We start from the raw sequence: 19,574 nt of genomic DNA, 5'->3' as shown, positions 1-19,574 counted from the left end.
AATAACAGGAAAGGGACTGGAAAGTTGTAATCCCCCAGTGTAATAATATTTTGTCCACGAAAGAGAAGGTAAGCCGCAACTTGGATAATATGTATTGAGGTATTTTTTTTGTCTGCTCTCAAAGGCAGGCAGCCACGTGAAACTAAATACCTAACTCTCTGCCCTGGCACACATGCTCCACATGCGCACACAGAAACGATGCAAATCTGCTGCCTCCTTCCCTCCTCCCTAATCCCCGTCTCTCAGCATTTCTATCTCCACTGCCCTCCCCATCCAAATTTTCCAGCCAACAGCTACAGTTGACTTCCGCAATCCTGGTGGAATAAATCCAGCACCCCTAGTCATCCGCCCACATTATCCACACTTCCCTGCTGAGACGAGCCCAGAGAACAGATCCCCATCAGCAGGTAACATTTTCAACTTCCTAGATCTTTTAGCTTCTCATTCCTTTCAGTTCTCCATTTTAAGGAATATTAGGAACGGAGTGACTTGGGGATCAAAATGAACTTTATAGGCTTTGCAGATGAAAACAGTGATGCCCTTCTTAGGTTATTTCCTGGCTAAGTAAAATTTGCCTGGAAATCTTTAGGACTCCTTTTACGGTTTGTTTGTATGTATACATGGTTATTAGTGAAAGCAAAGAATATAGGGCATCCTTTACCCATCCCTCAAGGAGTGACCTCTCAGGGTTGGTTTTTTTTTGGGGGGGGGAGGTGCGGGGGTGGGTGGGCAGGTACCATAAGGGTTAACTTACTAGCAGGGGGGAGGAGTGGTGCAGGGAGGTGGTAGCTCAGTAAGGTCTTCCTGCTGTTTGAGACATCCCAAAGCCCTTAACACTCCAGATATTAAACATCCTCCTGGACATTTTGCCAGTTTGCAAAGATTACACAAAAATGGACTATAAATTCAAAATTTATGCAAGCTGTGTGGCTTGATGCAGACTAACTTGCTCTTAAAATGGAGGACATGAAATTAGCAAGACACTGCGAGAAGTGAATGAAGCTAGAGTAAACTTCTGAAAAGCTGTGTATCTAATAATCACAGAACATTGCTTTTCTGTCTTACATTCTTCTAACAAACTTTGGTTCTGAGGCTTTTTGTCCTGTGAGGCAGTCACAGAGGTTTTGTGGGCTTTTTGGTCAGAAAAAAAGAAATTTTCCTGCCCACAGCAGCTGGTTGAGATTAGGACAGTTTCCTGCCTGAGGAAGGAACAGGAAGAGAAAGGAGGAAGAAATGCATAAGACGACTGAGGAGACAGTAAACATATCATAGTTTGAGAACAGGAAATGCTGTGAGCTTTTCCCTTGTCCTCTCCTAGCAAGATCAGAAGTATCAGAATTTAGGCAAGGAACAAAAGAATGCCTTGAAGAAATAATCAGGAAGCAAAACTTAGCTGAAAATCTCTCCTTTGTGTATTCTCCGACCCCACTCATCCCACCCTGCACTTACCTTGTCTATCTCCTCCAAGTCTGCTGGGGACACTGGAGCAGACAGGTGTTGTCCCATCCTGATTGTCCATTTTCTATCCCATTGCTGGTTATCTGTGCAAGTGTATCTGTGTGTATGTGTGTGTATATGTGTGTGTATGTGTGTGTGTGTGTTGAATCTCCCTAGGTCAAAATACTTGTAACCAGATGTATCAGCGTCCCACCCAAATCCAGAACCCTCCTGACTATCACTGTTTTTATCATATGGAAGTCATCCTCAATCTCTGTCTACCTTCCTTGTAAAGCCTAGTTTTCCTCTGCCTCGTGGTCCAGAGGAAGGCGTTCTTAACTTCGGATTCATGAACCCCCCAGAATTATTGTGTGTGCATTCATTTTTCTGGGACTAAAGTGGGTTGAAAATTTTTATTAGCTTGTCGTGGGAGTCTATGAATCCCAAAGGTTAAGAACCACCTGTCTGAGAATATGGTTCCAGCTATTTCCTCATCCCAAGCCAGGTTAGGAACCTCTGGGCAAATAGAAGAGTGTCCCCTAATTATCCCCTTCTCCAGGATGTGGGGGCTCAAGGTTCTACTACTGCTGCCTGTGGTGAGCCTTGCTCTGTACCCCGAGGAGATGCTGAACACCCAGTGGGAGCTATGGAAGAAGACCTACAGAAAGCAGTATAACAGCAAGGTGCCTGGGAACCTGGAGGGGAACATGGTGGGAGGGTTGGAACCTGAGACATCTAATCCTAGCTTCCAGACTCCCTTCTTCAACCCCAATACTTTAACCACTACAACCAAGCAAACCTGCCCCTGGTCCCTAACTGTTAACATATACTTTCCATTACTACTCCTCAATTCACCCTCCATCAAGTCCTGTCCTTCCTTTTCTTCATAACTGTCTTATATTTCTCTTTTGGGAAACCTTCTCAGATTAATGCTATTAATCCGTAAGCAATTATTTTCCTATATGTCTCTCCAGAGCTTTGCATTCTATTATTTGTTTTATATATTTCTTTTGCATGCTCTTAATAATCCCATGGTCAGTTCCCCAACTAGATTGTAAACCCTCTATGACTGTAAATTTAATCTCTTCTAGAAACCGCCACAGTATTATGTAGATAACTTTGTACACAGGACACAGTCTATGCCAACACTGACTATGCTCTGTTTAGGTGGATGAAGTCTCTCGGCGTTTAATTTGGGAAAAAAACCTGAAGCATATTTCCATCCATAATCTCGAGGCCTCTCTTGGTGTCCATACATATGAACTGGCCATGAACCATTTGGGGGATATGGTGAGTTGATCCTTAGCTCCTGGTCTACCTTCCCTGTTTGTCTTGGTTCCCTGCTTATGCCTGGCCTCTTTCTTCTTTGTCCCAGACCAGTGAAGAAGTGGTTCAGAAGATGACTGGACTCAAAATACCCCCCTCTCATTCCCGCAGTAATGACACCCTCTATATCCCAGACTGGGAAGGCAGCCCAGACTCTATTGATTATCGGAAGAAGGGATATGTTACTCCTGTCAAAAACCAGGTACCCTCCTTCCTCTTGGGTGTGGGTATGGAAACTGGCATGACCTCTCTGTTCTTCTGCTTCTTTGTTCTTAAGGTAGGAGGGCATCAGAAAAAGAGGGCAAAGAATTAAGTTACCTGTCCCCCTGCTAAGAGAATAAAGTCTATTCTGTTATTTAACTCATCATCTGTTTTTGTAGATTTAGGTTATTTCTGTTTTTTCTTTTCTACAAAGTGTTGCTGTAAGCACCTGTGTGCATATATTTTTGTGAATATATACAAATATTTATGCAAAACAAATCCCAAAATTGGAATCAGTAGGTCACAGAATCCTTTCCAAAAAAGTTTGTATGATCTTACATTCTTACCAGCATGAGAATGTAAGTTTTCCCACAACCTTAACAAGGCTGATTTTATCCACCAGATAAACACTTGATTTAACATTCATTCAACAAACACATTTTTTTCAGAACCTACCAGATATAGTGCTAGGCAGTAGAGATTCAAGATGACTAAGACATAACCTGTGTCCTCAAGAAATCCCCAGTTTTAAAAAATAGAACAGGAAAGAAAGAAAAACGTATAATCTAGCTGAACAAACACTAATAATAATAGCTAGCACTTTTTGAGAGATTATTATTACACATAATAATTCATCCTTTACATGAATTAACTTTTTAAATTCTCATAATTCCATTAAGTATATTATAATTATCCACAATTTACACATAAAGAAAGTGAGGTACAGAGAGGTTTAGTAATTTACCCAAGGTTACACATCTAGTGTGTTGCAAAACCAGTACAGATGGTCCCCAACTTCTGATGGTTCACCTTATGATTTTTTGACTTGATGATGGTGTGAAAGTGATAGGCATTCCATAGAAACTGTACTTCAAATTTTGAATTTTGATCTTTTCCCAGGCTAGGATATGTGGTACGAAACCTTTTCTTGATCTTGGCCTGTGGTAGAGAGCCGCTGCTCCCAGTCAGCCACATGATCACGAGGGTAAACAACCAATACACTTACAACCAGTCTGTTTTTCACTTTCAGTACAGTATTCAATAAATTATGTGAGATATGCAACACTTTAATATAAAATAGGCTTTGTGTTAGATAGTTTTACCCAACTGAAGGCTAACGTAAGTGTACTGAGCACATTTACGGTAGGCTAGGCTAAGTTTTGATGTTCAGTAGGTTAGGGGTATTAAATGCATTTTCGACTTACTATATTTTCAATTTATGATGGATTCATTGGAGGAAGAGCTGTATTCTGCTTTACTACAGCTAATGGTAACAATAGTAACAACAGTTATCAATAGCAACAATAGCAATAGAACACTGTAACAAAGGTTAAATGAAGGGAAATAGGAAGACTTCACAGCAAAGGGGACAGGTGCTGGAATTTATAAAACATATGGAATTTCATCAGGCAGGTAGAAGGAAGAAACAAAAAGTGTGAACAGCAATGACTGGTAGTTTCTCTGTTATGCCTCTCAGGGTCAGTGTGGTTCCTGTTGGGCTTTTAGCTCTGTGGGTGCCCTGGAGGGCCAACTCAAGAAGAAAACTGGCAAACTCTTAAATCTGAGTCCACAGAACCTGGTGGACTGTGTGTCTGAGAATGATGGCTGTGGAGGGGGCTACATGACCAATGCCTTCCAGTATGTGCAGAAGAACCGGGGCATTGACTCTGAAGATGCCTACCCGTATGTTGGACAGGTGAGACTGTCGCATGCAGTCATACAGCTCTGTAATGGCTCCTCCTTCCCCAGCATGACATTTTGTACTGGAAACAAGTCCAGAAATCTTGTTTTCTGTTACCCTATCCAGCCTTCTTGATGGGATAATTTCCCACAGAGGCCAAGAAGATTCCCACAGTCTGGGAGAATTTGGGGAGCTTAGGCTACCATGGTTCCTATCTGCCTCTCTGCCCTGAAGAAAAAACAGAGGACAGGTTATCCCATAGATCTCTGAGTCAGTCTCTGTAACTCTGCTCAATTCCTCCACTCCCATCACAAGTCTCCAGGCCCACCATGCTAATTTCATGAATCACTTGGCCTTATTTTGTATGATCTCAGTGTGGGTTTGGGGAACATTTAAGCAAATTATGTAAGTTAACATGCTAACATGTATAAAATGAGGGAAAAAGCAAGTTGCTTCATATTTATTGCAGTTTTAGAGATCAACTCACTTCCTCCTATAAGGTCCTTTAGTAATAGGAAGATCTTTCTTATCTAAAAGGAAGAAGATCTGAGGGCTTTTTATATACATGGGGTTGATAGATAATATAATATGGGGCCTTTGCAATAAGAGCCTTTGAAGCAGGGATAACAAGGCTGAGTAATACAAATGATGGCTACCATATGCTAAGCCATGTACTTAGTGCATGCTCTCATTTAATCCTCATAAAAGCCCTGTAAGTTACCCTTATCCTCACTTTATAGGTGAGGACATTGACACTTAAGGAGATAAAATAGCATATTCAAACTCACACCTCTAGTTATGTAGCAGAGCCAAGATCTATCTATTGGATCTGTTTATCTGCTGCAAACATTCCCGGGCACGTCTTCTATGCACATGTACAAGAATTTCTTTACCAGAATATAATATCTAGTAACAGAATTGTCTGAGTCTTGGGGTATGTGCATCTTCCTCTTTACTAGATAATGTCAAATTATTTACCAAAGTGTTTGGAAAAATTTGTATTTCCCACCTGCACAGTATAAGAAATCCTATTGATTCATCTCTTCATTGGTATGCTTATCTGGCCATTTGCATTTCTTCTTCAGTGAATTGACTGTTTATATCTTTTCCCATCTTTAGGTTGTGTTCTCCTTTTTACTGATTTTTAGGAATTTTAAAAAGATATTTGGATACTAATACTATGTGTATTGTGAGTCTATTTTTCTTTTCATTCTCTTTATGATGTCTTTCAATCCAGAAAAGTTTTTAATTTTAGTGTAGAAAAATTATTAATTTTTTTCCTTTGCAATTTGTGCCTTTAAAAAATCCAGTAACAACGAGTTTTATTTATTCATGTTTAGTCATCTGAAATGGTATCTCCTGCAACAAAAATGCTCATTAATGTAAATGACTGAACAGATCCATTTTACTGGATACTCAGCAACCTACATAGTAATGTCACTTCAGCACATCATCGTGACATTGGCCACATCAAAACTACTTCATTTCGTAAATGTCATGCCATTAGTATTCCATGTTATGGTTTTTTTAGCTGTCAGGTAAATAAGTCAGAGAAGTTGGAGGTTGTGTGTGGAAAGCTTTTTCTTTACTCTGTGTACAGTTCTCAGAACTGCTGTGTCCCCAGTCCATATCTGACCCTGGGGCTGCTGCCATAAGGCGCAGCACACTGAAGCTGTCCTACAAGGTTAGCTTTTGAATTCTGAGTACATCAGGCCAGTCAGCGAGATAACCTGGGCGTGGTAAAATATTCTTTTTTAAACTGTCAAATATTCTCCTCACAACTTTTTGTTGTCACCTGACATCAAAAAAATTAAACAAATCCTAACAGTGTATACAAAAAAACAGATTCATGTTTATAACTTTTTTTGTATTGATTAATCCAGGCAACCAATTTAAAGGGTTGTCTAACTATATTAAAAACATAACTTAAATATTATTAGAGCTAGTAGTTGATCACTTATCCATTGACAGCTTGCATCATTTATTCAGTACTATATTAACCAGTTTGTTGAGAGACAGTTTAACTAATAACTCAGAAACTCTGAATAATTTAAAGGAAAATCACATAACATTTGAAACCCTATTTTGGAATAGAAGGAGCAATTGACTTACAATCTCTGTTCTCCTACCCCCTCAGATGATCTCGTCAGCATTTTAGAGAAATGTGCAATGATTTTGGTCTCGTAATCAATTAAAATGAAGAATTAGCCATATAAAACATGTGTTCCATTTTTAACATTCTGAATCTTAGACAACTGTTCTCTTTTTTACTTTACAGTTTTTAGAAGCAGTTATTGTCCAAAACTGAAAGAACATCTTATATGAACGTGTAAATGAATGGAAGGAGGTAAAGAAAAACAAAATTTAAAAAAAGAAGAGATCTGATAGGGCAGCAGCCAGATAATACAGTAATTTAAGTTCCCTCCAGCCATAATACAGGTTATTTTTAAAGTATCATCACGTGGTATCCTTCCAAATCCATTCCCTAGATATTTTATTTTACTTGTAGATCTATGCAATATTTGGCGCTAGGAGGCATCAAGGGTTTGGATCATATGGCAGATAAAGGAATCTTGAGAAATTATTAAGACAGGAGACTACTGTAATCTTAGAATATCATGTCAACTGCTGCCATTATTGTTAATATTTAGACAATGTATTCTTGTAGATGCAACTTCAGGGTTTTGAAGGGGTAGTCTGTAGGAAAATGAACTGCCAAAAAGAATACACCACCTTGATGTGGGTTCCCATTAGATTCCATAATTGTGGCTTGACAATGAAACATATCATCGTTAACTAGACCTGCAAAACATAACTTTGGAAATTCACAAGCTGAATTGCTAAGTTCCTTATTAATTTGTTTTAGTGTCATGTTATGTGCTTTTATCTCATGAGAGCACAAGGGTCCAGCCAGAACTCTTTGCCTGCTATATGTGCATGGGGCCAAGGTCCTCCCTCTAGCTGGGTCTTGGCCTTGGCCTCCTCCCCACACAGCAGCTGCTGCCTCCCTGCCTACCGAGGATCACACATACTACATTGCCGGAAGATGATTTGTGCTTTTAAAAAAATCTTATTTCAGAAATCTTTCTCTACCCTGAGGTAGAAATAAAAAATATTCTCTTTTTTAAGTTTTACAGTGTTTCCTTTCACATTTATGTTTTAAAACCACCTGGAGCTGATTTTTGTGTACGGTACAAGGTATCCACTTTTCATATTCTTTTCTTTATAGTTTCTAAAATGGTGAGGAGAGAACAGACCCTTTCTAGAGACTCTAGTCTGCTGCCCCTGTTAGTGCACTGACATCACCCAAAACATTGGCAGAATTCCTCACTCACTGATTCACTGCCTGTTGCTTAGTCCTAGTCCTATTTCAACCTGTTTTTTCCAGGATGAAAGTTGTATGTACAACCCAACAGGCAAGGCAGCTAAGTGCAGAGGGTACAGAGAGATCCCTGAGGGAAATGAAAAAGCCCTGAAGAGGGCAGTGGCCCGAGTGGGACCCGTCTCTGTGGCCATTGATGCAAGCCTGACCTCCTTCCAGTTTTACAGAAAAGGTAAGGCACTGTTCCTATGGGGCACAATCAACCTTCTCTTATGACGTGGGCTGGGCAGCTTCTTGAAGGGTACTGAGCATTTTCAGTACTTGTTTCCATAAAGACTGAGTCTGCCAGGGAGAAACAGCTGCCACAGCACAGAGCATCTCTTTTGTAAGCCCTCCTGACTGGAATGGGATTCTACAGAGGGTCTCCTAGAGTGGGAGACCTCACAGGGCGACCCTTGGATTGCAGGAAGCTTCACCTTGATAGTTTGTTTCCTAGGTGTGTATTACGATGAAAACTGCAATAGTGATAATCTGAACCATGCAGTTTTGGCAGTGGGATACGGGATCCAGAAGGGAAACAAGCACTGGATAATTAAAAACAGGTAATGATGGGAACACTACATGTCATCCTCTTAACACTCACCCTCAACTCCAACTTCCCAATATTCCTTTCTTTCTCTTAAATCAAGAGAAAGTTTTCTCAGATGTTTCAATTCTACCTTCCCAATCAGAGGCTATTAATTCTAACATTTAATGACCAGACAAGAGTACTAAAGGTATGTGTTGGGCAGCTGCTATATGTTCAAGGTACTTAGTCACATACACAAACACATGAGCAGATGTCTGTCTTCAGTGACCTCATTGCCCCCTAAGAAAGACAGACCTAGCTAAATGAGAACATAAAGTAGCACCAAGAACCAGCAGGAGCTTTGGAATTATATTTTTTTCTTTCTTTTCTCTCTAATGTGATTGATTTTTTAGAGAGGTTTCCATCATCAGTCTGTCTATAAGCACTAGGGTACAGTATAAACAAAGTAACAGTTTAGTATCCTCTTGTGCAGCTTTTTGCCCTTCCAGCTACACTTAGGATAGACATATATAAGAACTGGCCAAAGATTTTGAAGTCTGTGAAGAGAAATGCTTTTCAGAAAGTGGATATGAGCAACAACAACAAAAATTAGTGTTTCCCTCTCTATTATTGGGAACAAATAAAACTACACGTTATTAGTAGTTGGCTCCCCATTTCTCTTTAGCCCCTTGTGACTTTGTAGGGGCGCAGATTTAGGGTAGTTATTCTTTTTCTTTCCGCATTGGTCAACACCAGCCTAGCAGTAGCCCTGATTAAATTTTCTGTCCTTGGTGCCCTCCAAAGAGCAGGGGTCCTAGACTCTGGGGAGTGCACAGGCCAATGCAGTAGTATAACCAAGTTGGATTTGCTGCCTGGAGGGCTGGCAGGATAGAATGTAAGGCTGGGAGTTGCTTCAAACCTGAAGCAACTTTTTATATCACAGTCCCAATTAAGAGTGAACCTGAGCACCTTTCTAAGAGGATGTTCCTTCTCCCACAGCTTCTGTCTTGTGTTCTCCCTTTCTTGACTCCCAGCGCAAGCACTTACCCTTTCCTTTCTTGATCAACTGCCAAGAGAGCTGGGAAGAATAAAGGACACACCTAGGCAGGATCAGGATCATTGGGGACCCCTGGAGAAGGGAACAGCGGTAGGGTAAAGGTCTTAAGTAAAATGTACTGGGTAACTGGTGAATTTTCTGGTTGGGGAAAAAGGACAAAAAACTCATGAAAACAATTTAGGAAGATGTATAGACCAATCTTCCCTCTCTCTGTCTGTCTCTGTCTCTGTCTTTGTCTACCTGTATCTAATCTTCCAGTCTCTCCACTTGACTCCTTAGCAATCTCATCAATTCTCATAGTTTCATTCATTTCTTCTATGAAACCAAGATCACCAACTTCAGCCTCTCTTGCCTCTTTCTTATGCTCTAGACTCACGTTTTCAAGATTAGTCTTCATAAAACACAAGTTGAATGATTTTACTCTCCCAATCAGAAAACTTCAGTGTCTCCTCTACTATCATGGGCCAGAGAGTCAAACTCTTTAGCCTGGCAATAAAGATCACTCAACCTGATCTCCCGCTACACCCTGTCAAGCACCCTGTTTTTCAGCTACATGATCCTAACACATGTCGCATGCTTTCCTGCCTCTGTTACTCATTTCACACTCCCCTGCTGGCTTCCATTTCCACAGGTCCAAATTCTATCCGCCTTTGGGCTCAGCTCAAATGCCACCTTTTTCTTAAGCCCTTTTTGATCCCCTTGGTCAGAAGCAATTTCTCCTATAGCACTATGCCTCCATTTCTTGACTTTAAACTGTTTAAAGGTAAAAACTGTCTTATTCATTTTTGTAAAACATCAATACCTATACTCAGGTACAATACTCAGTAAATATTTTATTGAATAAACTGAGGGTACTAAGTATTTTCCTTGCTTGGTCCTACAGCTGGGGAGAAAACTGGGGGAACAAAGGCTATATCCTCATGGCCCGGAATAAGAACAACGCTTGTGGCATTGCCAACCTGGCCAGCTTCCCCAAGATGTGACTTCAGCCAGGCAACCCCATCCTGCTCTTCCATTCCTTCCACAATGGTGCAACATACTGATATACCTTGGAAGGGAATTGGTGTGCCTTTCTTGAAGAAGATGTAATGATACAGAGATTGTCTGTTCAGTTTCCATGTTTGTTTGTGCTTCAAGTGACACTCCTACTACGTTTCTTCTCTCCACCCAAGGTCTTTATTTTTTCATTAGAAATAGGAAATTTCCCTAACAGGTATGCATTCTTAGGCTAAGAGATGTGACCACAACCTGCCCTGACTGTGTTGTCCTGGGGCCAATGCTGTGTAAATAGAGGCTAGAGATCTTCAGCTAGGCTAGATTCTCATTCACAGGGACTAGTTAGCTTTAACCACTCTAGAGGACTAAGGTGACCTGACTTCTCAGTCTCCACATTTACTTCTATATCTTCAAGGTAGAAATTCCACCCCATTAATAAATCTATTCATAAATCTTTGGTACAAGGTTACATGATACAACAAATGTGTTTTGTTTTTCCTTCTTTGCATTTATAAAGTAAACTGTATTTATCGCTTATCTCTAATTTAATAAATAGCTATTTAGTAAACGTTCATTTTGTGTCAGATAACATGCTAGGTGCTGGAGACAAAAAGATGAACAAAACATATTCCTTATATGTGATGTGTTCACAATTTGTCTGGAGATTCTGCTGCATAAACAATTTGTCCTAATTCATTTATTTGTTCATTCCTTCAACATTTTTATTATTTTTTTAATAGATCTTTATTGGAGTATAATTGCTTCACAATACTGTGTTAGTTTCTGTTGTACAACAAAGTGAATCAGCCATATGCATACATATATCCCCATATCCCCTCCCTCTTGAGCCTCCCTCCCATCCTCCCTATCCCACCCCTCTAGGTCACTGCAAAGCACCGAGCTGATCTCCCTGTGCTATGCTGCTGCTTCCCACTAGCTAACTATTTTACATTTGGTAGTGTATATATATAGATGCTACTCTCACTTCACCCCAGCTTCCCCCTCTCCCGCTGTGTCCTCAAGTCCATTCTCTCTGTCTACGTTTTTATTCCTGCCCTGCAGTTTCATCAGTGAGATGAACAATTTTTTTTTTTAGATTCCATATATATGTGTTAGCATATGGTATTTGTTTTTCTCTTTCTGACTTCACTCTGTCTGACAGACTCTAGGTCCATCCACCTCACTACAAATAACCCAATTTCATTTCTTTCTATGGCTGAGTAATATTCCATTGTATATATGTGCCACTTCTTCTTTATCCATTCATCTGTTGATGGACATTTACAACCAACATTTTTAAAGTGCTTACTCAGTATTAAGAATTGTACTAAGAGACTGGTTCAAGATGGTGGAGTAGAAGGACGTGCGCTCACTCCCTCTTGCGAGAGCACCGGAATCACAACTAACTGCTGAACAATCATCGACAGGAAGACAGTGGAACTCACCAAAAAAGATACCCCACATCCAAAGACAAAGGAGAGGCCGCAATGAGACGGTATCAAGAGCTGCACTGGGGTCTAAAGATTCTTCTCAACCACTCCTGTTCCTTTTCCCATTACCCTTCAGAAGCACTGACCCCCAGTAATTGTCTTGCACTTCTAATTCCCTCTTGGTGTCTGCTTCTTGGAGGACCTGAACAGGCATAGCCTATAAATAACAGAAGACTAGTATCTAGAACGTATATGTAAAAACAAACAAACTACAGATTGATGAGATAAAAACAAATAATAGAAAATTAGGCAAAAGACACAAACAGGCAATCCACAGAAGAAATCTAAAAAGCCAATGAATACAGGAAAAGATGCCTGATCTCATAGAGAAAGCCAGGGCGTTGCAACAAAAACCCAAAGCAGCTAAACAAACAAATAAATAAATAAATATATTTAAAAAAAAAAAAGATGAAGTACTTACCCATCTTTAGAGACATTCCCACATGTGCATAAGGAGACACACAGAAGAATGCATTGCAGAATTATTTGAAAGAGGAAAAGAACCTAGAACAATCTAAATGTACAGCAAGAGAAAAATGGATGAATATATTGTGAAACAGATATGCTACGGAATATCATACAGCTGTGAAAACAAATAAGCCACAGCAAAAATTTCCACGTGGAATGGAAGTGAAAAACTGACTTTTGGCTGTGAAAAGTCCTAATAATGTATACTTTATTTATCTTGAAAAGTTAAAAAAAAAAGAAATTAAAAAAAACAAAAAGACTTGTTTATCCTCTAGTCTACAGGAAGTAAGTTGACAAGTACTTTTGATATGATTTGTCTTGGCCACACTAGCTGCTAAAGGAGACTAATTATGATTTTGTAAATCTTTCATCTATTAAAAACAGAAAAATGTAAAAAAAAAAGAATTATACTAAGTTTCAGGGATTAAATGGATATAAAAGTATTTCAATATTTAATTCTATCTGTATGGGGACCAGATTAAGTGACACATGAACCTATGTCTTGAAAAATATCTTAATGCCCTTTCTGAGGTTCTGGAACCTAAAATTTTGCTATCACCAAAAGAGGAGATTGAAACTCTTTATAATGATTCCCGAGCAGTATCAATTCTAGAAGAACTTAGCTGGCTAATAATAAATCAGCACAACTGGTTTTGCCATTTTTCACAGAACGTTTATTGAGCATCTGTTATTACCACTAGAAAGAGTTCACATTTATTGAATGCTTACCATGTGTCAGGTGCTACTTTATTTCTTGCTGTGCAAAAATTATTTATTTTTGTGTGTCAGTATTTATTACCATGTGGTAAGCAGTGTATTTAAAGCTACCAGGATGAAACAAATTAGTAAGACATGGCCCTGACTTCTATGAATGACAGGCATATAAACAGGCATATAAACAACTAGTGACAGGCATATAAACAACTGATATCAATATTATTAATAATATCAACCATAATAAAATAAACATGAATTATGGAAGCTCAGGAATGAGTCATTCTTAATCGATTTTAGATGTGGTTTCATTGAAAACAGCTTTGAAAAATCTCAGTGAGCAGAGAAGATTAGGGATTGGAGTGGATGAGGGATTGGAGAGATTTGGGTTGGGGGTGAGGAGTAGGGTTAGAGGAGGGAGGGCAGCATATCAGGCTGAAGGATCTGGGTGAGCAAAGGCACCAAGAAAGCTGTGTGTGTGAATGGTAAGAGCTGCAGTGGCTCTAAATATAGGGTGCACATTCATATACATGGTAGAGCTGAGGACAGAAAGTAGGTTGGAGGTGAGTCCTGGAAGGCCTTGAAAGCCTCTCATGTCCCTAGAAGTTCATATTTTATTTTATAGACACTCAGGCATTTAGTGGGCATCAAATATTTTTTAGTAGGAGAAAGACACTATCAGATCTATATTTTAGCAGTATTCCTCTGGCAGTGGTGTAAAGAACAAATAACAGATGAAGAACAAAATGGAGATGCAAGAAATTGGAAAATCAACATTTAGGAGACACTGCACATACTCTATTTCTTCTCAAAGAAAGAATACTTAATGGAAGAATGACTCCTGAACTTTTTTGAAGCTTGGGTATGGGTTTGGCAGATTGGGAGCTGTAAAATGGCATTCAGACACAAAGAACAGTATACTGAAATGTATAGGCATGAGAGACCACATTCGATAATCTGCAAGTAGTTTTTGTTGAGCTTTGTAAAGACCAAAGACAAGCTTGAGAGATGTCTGACTTCCAACTAGGCAAATTTACACATTTCTATTATTTTGATTTCTTTTTTTTTTGTCTTTCTGCCTAAAGAACATCCCTTAGAACTTCCTTTTGTATGGATATGTGGGCAACAAATTTATTTCATTCCTGTATGTATTTGGGTTTATTTCTAGATTTTCTATTCTGGTACATCAATATGTATATCTATCCTTGGCCAGTATCACACATTTATAATGTTTTAATATCTAGTCAGGTTAGTCTTCCCCTTATTACTCTCTTTTTTTAGATTTTTTTCCTGAAGATTCTTGCTTTTTATTTTTTCCATGTGATCTATTGAATTAGCTTGTCAAGTTGTCTAAAATTCTGCTGGTATTTTTATTTGGATGACATTAAATTTATATCTCTAATTAGGGAAAATTGACCTCTTTATACTATTGAACCTTCCTATCTAAGAATAAGAGGTGCCTTTATATTTTGTCAAGTATTCTTTTGTGCCCTTCTTATAGATATTGCCCATTTCTTGCTAACCTCTTTTCTAGGGAGTTTATCTTTTATTTTTGCAGTTTAAATGGGGTCTTTTCCAATATAATTTTTAATTGGATGTATATTTGAAAGCTATTGATTTCTATTATATTAGTTTTTGTACTCAGCTACCTTACCTTGAATTCTCTTTTGGTTTATACATTTTTCAGTTGATTCTTTTGATTTTTTTTTTTGAGTATGTAAGCATATCATCCACAGAGGTAAATTTTACCATTTTCTTTCTCATTTTTACCTCTAATTTCTTTCTTGTCTGTTTGCATTATGTAATATCTCCAAATGATGCTAAGTGATAGAATTGATAGGTCTTGACTTAGAAATATGATTATTTTTATAGATGCATGAAATTCCCTTATAAAAATGTATATAATTTATTTAATTAAACTCCAGTAAATGAACATCTATATTGTTTCCAGTGTTCTCAGTTACAAATTATACTGTAATTAATGATTGATATTTTGACACAAAGAAGTTTTAAAATTACTGTAAATCAAATCTGTTATTACTTATTTTTTCTTTCTTTCATAATAACAACATTAGCTAACATTTATTGAGCTTAACTATGCAGCCCATACTGTGTTAAATGCTTTACATATCCTTATTATTGCCATTTTACAGATATCGAATAGCTTCCCCAAGGTAACCTAGCTAGTAAGAGGCTGAGCCAGGAAGCAGACCAAGTCTTTTTTGTTTCTCTCTCTCCTTTTATATATTTTATTTTTTATTTTTATTTTTAACTTGGTTATAGAATATTTTAAACATATATATGAAAGGTGAGAGAGAGTAGTAGAGTGAAGCGCCATGTACCCATCATCCAGTGTTAACAATTATCAACATTTTCCAGTCTTGTTTCATCTATCCCGCCTCATTTTTTTTTCAGTATTTTAAAGCAAATCCTGGATACTACTTTACTCATATAATGAGGGATTATGTGTAATCCCTCATTATACATCTCTGAGTCAGAAATTTTTTAATATAACCACCATGCCATTAGCACATCCAACAAAATTAATAATTATTTCTCAATATCATTTAATATTTAGTCCATTTAAAAGCCTCTCCAATTGTTTAAGGTGTCTTTTTACTGTTCATTTACTCAAATTAGTATCCAAACAGTTTTACACACTGCATTTAGTTGTTAAGTCTACTGTATTCTTTGACAGTCACCTCCTCACCCTACACTCCCCCCAGACACACATACTTTTTTTTCCCTTGTAATTGATTTTATGGAGAAGCCAGGTCATTTGTCCAGTAGACTCTCTCATGCTCTGGATTTGGCCAATTGCTTGCTCTTTCTGAATCCAAGGTCCTAGTGCTCTTAGCTACCACAATATACTCTATTTCTCATTATCCTTCATAGATGTTGTGAGGAGTAAATGAAAACTTACAAGTGACAGCCCAGTAACTTTTTTAAATTTAATTTTATTTGTTTAGTTTTGGCTGCTTTTGGTCTTCCTTGCTGCGCGTGGGCTTTCTCTAGTTGTGGTGTGCGGGCTTCTCATTGCAGTGGCTTCTCTTGTTGCAGACCATGGGCTCTAGGCACACGGGCTTCAGTAGTTGTGGCATGCGGGCTCAGTAGTTGTGGCTTTTAGGCTCTAGAGCGCAGGCTCAGTAGTTGTGGCGTACGGGCTTAGTTGCTCTGCATCACGTGGGATCTTCCCGGACCAGAGATTGAACCCGTGTCCCCTGCACTGGCAGGCGGATTCTTAAGTACTGCACCACCAGGGAAGTCCAGCCCATTAACTTATAGTGGTACAGGTATTATAATACTCCTGGGCAATTTTATTTTTTTACAGTACATATCCTTTTTGCTGAACCTTTAGGCTCTAATGCCATTGAAAAGCCTTTATGAGTCAATGACAGCCTTCATAATACTTACAAACTAAGTTTGTCCACGGACTTCAAGAATCTAATTCTTCACCTCTGGACACTTATAGCCTAAGGTCTTCTTTCCTGTGTCGACTTAAAGAAAAACACACAAGGTAAAAGTTGTGAGTTAAGTTAAGCAGTAAAGAGGCTATTAAGTCATTTATATAGGGCAGTTCTTCGGGGTCTTTGTCTTCCTTCTGGCCAATCCTGTCCCCCCTGGCTTATTTGTTTCAGGACCCTCCCCCTAGGTGCACACATACCTCTCAGCCTAGATGGATCTCGATGAAAAGGCATCTGGGAGAAGCAAGACTCATTATGGCCTGGCATTGTCCCCGGACTTTTGACCCCCGAAGGAGCCTTTCTGCGCATGTATAGTGTCTCCCTTGCCCCAACGAGAGGGGGGGAAGCTGAGACTCTTGATCCTTTACTCAAACGAGGTTTTGCCCCTCTTTGTTAGTGCCATGACTGTTATCTTAAGGTGTCCACAAGAGACAAAGCCTGGCTATTTACCCTGTTTCTGTTGTTACTTCCATTTTGGAGGGCAAACAGGAGGCTGATTGTAAATGCCTAACCTGGAGCCCACCTACCTCCTGTCTCAGGAAATGCAAACAGGAGGCTAGTTGTGAGTGTCCGACCTGAAGCTCGTCTTTTTCTCGCCCCAAGAAATATAAATAGGCGGCCAGTTGTAAATGTCTAACCTGGAGCCCATCTATCTCCTGCCTCATGGGGATATAATGTACAGGATAACAACTATAGTTAATAATACTGTATTGCATATTTGGAAGTTGCTAAGAAAGTAGATCTTAAAAGTTTTCATCACTAGAAAAAAAAATTATGTAACTGTGTATGGTGATGGATGTGAACTAGATTTATTGTGGTGATTATTTTGCAATCCATACAGATGTTGAATCATGACGTTGTACACCTGAAACTAATGTAATGTTGTATGTCAATTATACCTCAATTAAAAAAAGAAGAAAGAAAAAAAGAAGTGCAAAACTTATACTCTGAAAACTACAAAACACTGTTGGAAAGAAATTCAGAAGACCTAAAAAAATGGAAAGACATTGCATGTTCATGGACTACAAGATAATATTAAGATGTCAATACTCTGCAAAATTGATTGATCTATAGGTCCAAAACAATCCCTATCAAAATCCTAGCTGGCTTCGCTCTCGTGGTTCCTCTGGGGAAATAAAGATGAAGCAGGGAGCGGGGCGATTGCACAGGGGGCGGATCCAGCCATGGCTTCTGCCACCTGCGCCACCACCATCTCTGTGCTCGTGGCGTGGGAAGGGAGATGTGAATCCCGGGCGCGAGACGGCGGCTGCGCTGCTGCTGCAGGGTCGGCGGCGGGAAGGCGATGGCGGATACAGATAAACTCAACATCGACAGCATCATCCAACGGCCGCTGAAAGTGAGAGGGTCCAAGCCTGGTAAGAATATGTAGCTACAGGAGAATGAAATCAGAGGACTGTGCTTAAAGTCTGGAGAGGTCTTTCTCAGTCAGCCTATCCTACTAGAACTTGAAGCACCACTCAAAATATGTGGTGATATCCATGGGCAATACTATGAGTTGCTTCACCTTTTTGAGTATGGTGGTTTCCCTCCAGAAAGCAATTACCTGTTTCTTGGGGACTATGTGGACAGGGGAAAGTCTCATTGGAGACTATCTGCCTCTTACTGGCTTACAAAATCAAATATTCCGAGAATTTTTTCTTCTTAGAGGAAACCGTGAATGTGCCAGCATCAATAGAATTTATGGATTTTATGATGAATGTAGAAGAAGATATAACATTAAACTATGGAAAACTTTCACAGTCTGCTTTAACTGTTTATGGATAGCAGCCTTGGTGCATGAGAAAATATTCTGCTGTCATGGAGGTTTATCACCAGATCTTCAATCTATGGAGCAGATTCAGAGAATTATTCGACCAACTGATGTACCAGATCAAGGTCTTCCTTGTGATCTTTTGTGGTCTGAAGCCAATAAAGGTGTCTTAGGCTGGGGTGAAAATGACAGAGGAGTGTTCTTCACATTTGGTGCAGAAGTGGTTGCAAAATTTCTCCATAAGCATGATTTAGATCTTACATGTAGAGCCCATTTGGTGGTTGAAGATGGATATGAATTTTATTTTGCAAAGAGGCAGTTGGTCACTCTGCTTTCTGCACCCAATTATTGTGGAGAGTTTGACAATGTGGGTGCCATGATGAGTGTGGTTGAAACACTAATGTGTTCTTTTCAGATTTTAAAGCCTGCAGAGAAGAAGAAGCCAGATGCCACGAGAACCCGTAACACCTCCAAGAGGTATGATCACAAAGCAAGCAAAGAAATAGATGTCATTTTGACACTCTTTGTTGGGACTTATAATATACAGTATATAACCTTCATTTTTAAAACTGTAATGTGTGTTGGTCAGCTTGCTCAAATAGTGTTTGTGGCCCTGCCCCCTTCCATTTTTGACTTAATAAATGGTATTTGCTGGTTATAATAGCAAATGACTCTCCACTCCCAAGGAAAAATGTTTTGTTTTGTTTAGTTCTTTGTTCCTTTTGCAAACAACTTTAATGAAGGTGTTAAAGCTGTACACCCCAGGACAGTTTATCCTGTCTAAGGGGTGAGTGTACAACTGATCTTTTTTTAATTCAGTACAGCCCATGAATAATGTAAATGCTCATTTTCTTTAGGATATAAAGAGAGCCCTAGGGTGCCCAATCTGTTCCTGTTATTGTCATAAAATGCATACTATTGGATAAAAAAAAAATCCTAGCTGGCTTCTTTGTAGAAATTGACATGCTGACCCTAAAATTCATATGAACATTAAAGGGATCCAGAATAGCCAAAACAATCTTGAAAAAGAATAGAGTTGAAAGAATAAATTTCTTGAAAAAGAATATACTTCCCAGTTT

At 39.1% G+C, this 19,574-nt stretch overlaps 1 protein-coding gene and 1 pseudogene across 1 annotated transcript; both read left to right on the top strand.

The window, feature by feature from the left end:
* Positions 1–226: 226 nt before the first annotated feature.
* On the top strand, positions 227–11,288 carry CTSK (cathepsin K). The gene is made up of 8 exons (XM_060029501.1): positions 227–407; positions 1,997–2,120; positions 2,605–2,727; positions 2,813–2,965; positions 4,442–4,660; positions 8,034–8,199; positions 8,464–8,569; positions 10,476–11,288. Exons 2-8 carry the CDS (start codon positions 1,998–2,000, stop codon positions 10,573–10,575), a joined length of 990 nt encoding a protein of 329 aa, XP_059885484.1. The 5' UTR covers positions 227–407; position 1,997; the 3' UTR covers positions 10,576–11,288.
* A 4,092-nt stretch (positions 11,289–15,380) lies between these two features.
* On the top strand, positions 15,381–19,337 carry LOC132436543 (serine/threonine-protein phosphatase PP1-gamma catalytic subunit pseudogene; annotated as a pseudogene).
* Positions 19,338–19,574: the final 237 nt, after the last annotated feature.

This window comes from Delphinus delphis, chromosome 1 (genome assembly GCF_949987515.2).
Source record: "Delphinus delphis chromosome 1, mDelDel1.2, whole genome shotgun sequence".
Lineage (NCBI taxonomy): Eukaryota > Metazoa > Chordata > Mammalia > Artiodactyla > Delphinidae > Delphinus > Delphinus delphis.
Note: the sequence above shows the minus strand (reverse complement) of the source record. Positions and strands in the feature narration are given on the sequence as shown.

Excerpts from the sequence above, each read along its gene's own strand:
- CTSK (XM_060029501.1), top strand. The coding sequence starts at position 1,998 with ATGTGGGGGCTCAAGGTTCTACTACTGCTGCCTGTGGTGAGCCTTGCT. Across the intron at positions 2,121-2,604 it reads GAAAGCAGTATAACAGCAAG|GTGGATGAAGTCTCTCGGCG; the intron begins GTGCCTGGGAAC and ends TGCTCTGTTTAG. Across the intron at positions 2,728-2,812 it reads TGAACCATTTGGGGGATATG|ACCAGTGAAGAAGTGGTTCA; the intron begins GTGAGTTGATCC and ends TCTTTGTCCCAG.